The 6136-nt window shown below is 43.4% G+C and overlaps 1 protein-coding gene across 1 annotated transcript in view; it reads right to left on the bottom strand.

Annotated features, from left to right (window-relative positions):
• Positions 1 to 738: 738 nt before the first annotated feature.
• THBS4 (thrombospondin 4) overlaps positions 739 to 6136 on the bottom strand; it is a 45627-nt gene continuing 40229 nt past the window's right edge. The window contains exons 19-22 of the mRNA XM_037373475.1: positions 5843 to 6039; positions 5141 to 5313; positions 2892 to 3031; positions 739 to 966 (exon numbers count right to left, since the gene is read on the bottom strand). Of these exons, the coding sequence (XP_037229372.1) occupies positions 905 to 966; positions 2892 to 3031; positions 5141 to 5313; positions 5843 to 6039 (572 nt within the window). The 3' untranslated portion in view covers positions 739 to 904. The remainder of the gene's footprint in view (positions 967 to 2891; positions 3032 to 5140; positions 5314 to 5842; positions 6040 to 6136) is intronic.

Below are 6136 nucleotides of genomic sequence, written 5' to 3'. Positions count from 1 at the left end.
TGTAATACAATTTTATTTTTTTTTGGCTTTCTGTGTTCTAGACCTTTCTTAATGTTTACTAAGGCTTAATTACTAATGCTTAATGCAGTGTTTTGAGCTTCTAACTTGGTGATTTATTTTCATAAGATTGCAGTACCTGCTGAGGGAGCTTGGCTCTAAGTGGGGACCACAGGTCAAAGCCTGGCTTTGTATATGTGAAAGTTAGTATTATTTTCTCTCTGTGAAAGTTAAGATTATTTTCTCTCTGTTGGTGATTCTACATTTATCTCCATATGTCTTTTGGTTTTAGTCACATGCAGGTCACAAGATGTGACTACAACGCCCTGCAGTCAGCTTTTTTTGCTTTTACAGGATGTGGTAGTGTTACTCATAGTTTTCTGGGGTTGGGAGGGCAGGGAGATCTAGCAGGGCTCTTGGCAGGGGTCTGCCAAAGGTAACAGTCTCCAAATGAGTTAAACTGCTCTAAAGGAGATACAACTTTTTCCTGGCAGGTTTGGAAATGTAGAAAGAAGCTCTTGACTTGACCAGACAGCTTCCAACCACTTCATGCCTTGAAACATGTTGTTCCTGACACATTCCAGATAAACAAAATTGCGCTTTCTTCCCCATCCTGTTTAATACTGAATCCAAAATGGGAATAGATTCAAACTTTTCCTGACAATGTTTTAAGGAAGTGTCACTCCATTACATGCTGCACCCTAGATTTTAGGGCAAATTTGAAAACAAGTGAAGCCCCAGTCTATTTTGTCTCCTTTTAATTTTCATTTTTATACAAAAATGGGCCTGGTATTGTCACATCAATAAGAACAAGCTGCGGTGTGCAGTCTGATAACAACAATCATATAAGGATTTAAAATACACTGTTTTATTGTTTGCAATAGCAACGTTAGTTTGCTTTTCCTTCTTAAATATCACCAACGCCAAACTGCTGAGCTTGAAATTCTTGGAAGTCCTCTGGGATAGTGTCTGAAAACAAGAAAATATGCAAAAGTTTAGTCTCTTCTAACAAAATCAAGGAGCACATAAATTAATGAATTACCCACCTACTCCTTTTTTTTAGGTAATGTGCCTTCTCTTCTGTTTACACATTAAGAACTAACAGGGAGTGTTTTCAGTTTTAGCTGTGCACCACTGAAAAGCATAGAGAAGCTAACAGGACGAGTGCTACAATGCCAGCCCATAATGGAATGCTATCAATCTTTGAATTACATTTCCACCTGAAAACTTTTTGGATCCTACTCCTCTTTTTATTAATAAACGCTGACCAGAAAGGCAGAAAAAGTGGTTACCTTGTTCTGCACCCCAGACACGTTTGTGGCATCAGCATCTCTGTTTCTCATGTACCCTAATTCAACTTCCCTGCAATCGCTTTCCATGCCACAAATAGGTATGGAAACATCAACAGGGACCAACAGCAGCTGGTAGAAAAACTTTAAAATTGATGAAGGGAGTTGGAGACAGGTCAGTGCCTAAGAGTAACTACAATTCTGTTTGAAGTGTTGAGTTTGCAGTGTGACTTTGCCAGATCCCAGAACGTATTACCTGGAGAGCCACAGAGCTAACCATAGAGCTAAAGCTGCAGCCAAAGATGGAGCCACAGCAAGGAAGCTCAACTGCACGACCTCAACTTTGCTCTGATTATTTCCACCCTGAGACAGGACAGGTAACCAAACTGAAAAAAAGAAGTAACTGTATAAATACAGTATATAGAAAAGAAGGAGTAAGTCCGTTGCTTTTTTTTGATCACCCCTCTTCCTGAGGCTTGAAGATTATTTTTAAGCTTTTTTTGAAAGTGTAGGAACTTGACTGAAATGCAGGAATGCTTTGGGACTCCAGAGGCTTCTTTGAGTGCGTTTCACTGACTTACTGCAGCACCTGCAGCAAAGCCATTGCCTGCTCACTGCCAGGAAAGTACCTACAACTTCAGTGGCAGCTTTGAAACATGTTTTCTGGGAAACCACATACTGTTCAAGACTCCTAGCAAACGATTTTTAATTGTAAGCACCACTGTCTAGAACTTCCCCTGTTTATGCCAGCCTAGGTGTACCAAGTGCCCAAGAACCAGAGTCCGTCAACAGAACAAGCCACAGAGCCAGGGTCTGGCCATGCAGCAGCTGTGTCCGCTGCCGACCTGATCTGGGCTTCTTGGATCCACAGAAAGCAAGTAAGGAAACTGTTGCAACTTGGCTGGCAACTTATTTTCCTAAGGCTGCCTCGGTCAGGTAGGGTTTGATGCTGAGAAGAGGGGGGCAGCTTCTCCAACCCCACTTCAACAGTGGAACTGCTGCCAGGGCAGAAACACCCAGACATGATCAGCTTCTGCTTGGGTGACCAAGGTTTGAGTTACTCCATGTAGTGGGAGATCAGGGCTAAGCTGCAAGGGTCTTGCCCCAAGAAGAGTGAGCCAGCATGCTCCCACAGTCTGAGAAGGATTCCTCTGAGGGATAAAAGGCATCTTATGATCTTGTCCTCCCACAGACAGGAGCAACCAGCAAGTACCTGACTGACACCAATGCCCCTGGCTCTCCAGATTTATTTCACTTTTTACTCAGAGCTTAAGGTATCCTGTATACATGATGGCCTCAGTATATTGTGCATGTACATGTGCATGTGCGTGGTTAGTTGTAAATAATGTTTCTAATTCTCTGATGACAGCTATACTACTTCACTGGCACAGTCTCTGCAGCACAGTGACTGCTCTGGGAGGAGCAGTTGTGAGGTGTTAGTTCCCGTCTGGCTGCAGTGTCAGGGGAGGCATTTTACAGCTGTGAATAGTGTGTAAATGAAAAGCAAAGAAAAGGGTGCATAATGGCTTAATCCAACAGCCACACTACCAGTTCTTCTTGGTCACTTGCTAGTTGTTAGCTAAAATGACATAACAGCAACATTACCATTGCAGCGATATTTCAGGTTGGACCAAATAATGTTTTCCTGAGAAAAGCAGAAAACTCCAAGCCGTCCTCCACGCATCGTGGTGTCTATAGTTACACCAGAGTCTGCCACTAGTTCAGAGCCTTCATAAAATCTTGCCCTTCATGAAAGCAAACAGAAGCTCTGTTAGGTCTTTTCCAAGGCTGCAACATTCACCAAAGCAATTTCGTTACCCGTGGTGACTTTAGTCTTAGACATGCTATCCTCTCCCACCTAGCCCAGGGGAGAAAAAGCAGTTAACATAGCTCCTCTGTAGGCTGGCAACTGGAGCAATGCTGCACACTGGCAAGAGCTGGGCAGGGAGGGTGTTTTGGTGGTGGTTGGTTTTTGACACATCCTACAAAAGCTTGGAGTGTGTTTTCCAGTAGTCAGTCAGACTAAGAGCTTTAACTCTTGAAAGTTTCCACAGTTGATAGTTGTAGGAGAAAGGGAGAACCAGACTAGATCGGCTGAAGAAGGCCAAATGGATATGGTCTTACACAGTCTGAACCTAAACCTTTTTTTTTTTTTTATTTTTTAAACAGGCAAAGTTTCAAACAAACTGTTTGGAACCTTAAACTTGACTGAGAGTTCTTTAAAAATATGAATATGTTTAATTCCAGGAACAGTTTTGATGATCTGGCATCTTCTTGTTAGAAAACTCATCGGCAAATTCCCAAATCGCTCTGGGAACAGCTGCACCCTGCCAGCTCCCCAGCGTGTGCACTGTACTGAGGGCTTGAGCAGGACCATGCTGGAGCCAGCTGGGCTGTTGCAGCACTGTCTACACCAAGTCCTCAGCCTCTGAGGTACTGGGTAAATGACTCAGAGGATGATGAACCTGGAAAGCCCTGTTTTGGATAAGACACCGCTGGTCTGACATGTAAGAAAACAGCACGTGGTAAAGAGAAAGAAAGTCCCTGTGTGTTTTCATAAAATGAGAAAAAAACCCAAACCCAATTCCTGTTATGTTCCTGAGTTTATTTCCTGATTTGCTGAGGCAGTTCAAAAGTATCTGTACAATGAATAGCACTTGTTGTCTTCCAGATTTCCGTGGGAGAGGCTGGCTCTAAGTGACTTTTTCCTAGGCTTCCTTGAAGCCTCAGAAAACCTCTGCTAGACACATAGGTCTGTAGCACCTGGCCTGAACAGACCACAGTGAGATGGGGACAGAGAGCTGGCAAAAGTTCGCTTTAGGCCTGGTTTCCTTTCGGTTTTGAAGGATTTAGTGACATTAATTTTGCTACCTTTCCCAGTTGCAGGGGGCATTAATTAGGCTGGCTTGAGAGACTGCAACCACAGGCAGATGCTTGCTCACGAAGCAGCTTCACAAACAGCTTGGCCTAAACAGAAGTTGCCACCTAAGATCCAGTCATTACTGCCCTGTGGCTGGGACACAAAAACTGACAGTGTAAATGTTCTTAATCCAGTATAGCATGAAGTCAAACATGCTCACTCCGACTACCTCTGAAGATGATACTCTGCACCAAAAAAGTGGAATAATTATACCATCAAGTTACTGCATCTCAACCACAGGGTGGTGGTATTTCGGAAACAACTGACTTACCTGTATTTCTGTTCTATTACAAGGTTATAAACCCTGAGCTGATGATGCCGGAGCAGTTTATTTTCTGCATTTTAACATCAACCTTGATCTACAAGTATAATTCCTGCTGATTTGGATGTTGCAGAATGAAACATTTCCATCTGCCTGGTGAAATTTTTTTAAATCACTTTTTTTCTTCCTTTTCAAACAACAAAGTAAGAATACATAACATGCACTACATGGCTTCGACAAACTTTCTGAATATACACTATGTAATCTCAAACCTATCATGTCAAGACAATTACTGATCTTACCTTTAAGTGGACAACCTTTATTAATTCTGTTATCCCAGAATATGTAAATGAACTATCACAATTCCAACACAAATATTCTAAAAGACCTTTTTCAGATCAGTGGCCAGTAGCAGCTTGCAAAACAAGGTATTAATGCCAGAAAAGGGCTTATTAGAGTAGGGCACAGTAACCACAGCCAGATGGTACAAAACTTCCTATGAAAAGATTTGCAGGCTGAATTTGAAAAGTCTAACCTGTTATGAGGTTTCATCAGTGCAAAGCCCAGACATATTATAAATTCTCAGATTCATTGTCTGATTTACATGTCGAGAAGCAACAGTTTAGGCAGACATCTATCTGTACGCACCTCATCTATCCTTTCCTCTCTTACCTGATATAACCAATTTGGGGTCTGTGCTGCAAGAACCAGCGGTAGGAGACTTTGTCTTTCCACCCTACATTGCGGGGGTCCTTCCAAAGCAGCCTGACCTGGTCAATGGTGTCCCCTGTATGCCAGAGGGAGTTGCGGAGGTGCTCACCAGGGCCGGTCTTGGATTTCACAGCCTGCAGAAATACAGTTTTTCAATGCTGACCACAGAGAATATCACTTCCAGAGCTCTAAGTCATTTTGCCATGGGCAGCAGGTCTGCAGAAGCACCCTCCATCCTGCTCATAAGCCCCTACTTCTCTTGTATAACTGCTGCCACTGCTTGTGTGGAAAAGCAACTGAGTACCTGGGCCAAGGAGGAGGAGGTAATTTGACCAGTTTCAGTCAGAGCCACAATGAGAGTGGAGACTAAACGCTCCAGCTGATGAGCAGAGACAAGACTCGAGATGAAGTTCCTTAAAAGATGGTGCTATTAAAAGGGCTGTGTGGCAGATGCCTGACTTATCAGTTTTGACACCTGTTGCAGGGAGAGAACAGCAATTGGGCAGCACAGCTGACACACACTGTGATGGCTTGGCCAATGGATGGCATGATGGCTTAGCCCACAGCAGCTGGATGGCAGGGTGGCATAGCCAACACATAGCAAGATGGCACAGCCAGGCTGTGGTGACCACTGTGTCCCCAGCTAGGAGCCAAGAGCGGTACCTTTAGCTGAATGCCGGGCTCTGCAACAGCTCTGAAGGGAGTTGCTTGCCAGTACGTCTGTTCAGTCTGTTTCCACATTACCACGTAAAAGCTTGAGCTGTCTTGATAACCAAAAATAAAGCCAGCGTAGTCATCATCTGTCACTGTGTTCACATGAAAAGTGCCCTCAAAGTCAACGCCATTAAAAGCTGTGTAACCTGAGGACACACACAAGTTAAAAAAAAAGTCTTCAGAAAACGAGTTCATATCCTGTAAGTTTTCTGCTGTAAAATTTGAATCTCAGAAAAGGGTACA

The sequence above is a fragment of the Falco rusticolus genome, chromosome Z (assembly GCF_015220075.1).
Source record: "Falco rusticolus isolate bFalRus1 chromosome Z, bFalRus1.pri, whole genome shotgun sequence".
Taxonomy (NCBI): Eukaryota; Metazoa; Chordata; class Aves; order Falconiformes; family Falconidae; genus Falco; species Falco rusticolus.
The sequence above is the reverse complement of the archived record's forward strand: the minus strand, read 5'-3'. Positions and strand labels throughout refer to the sequence as shown.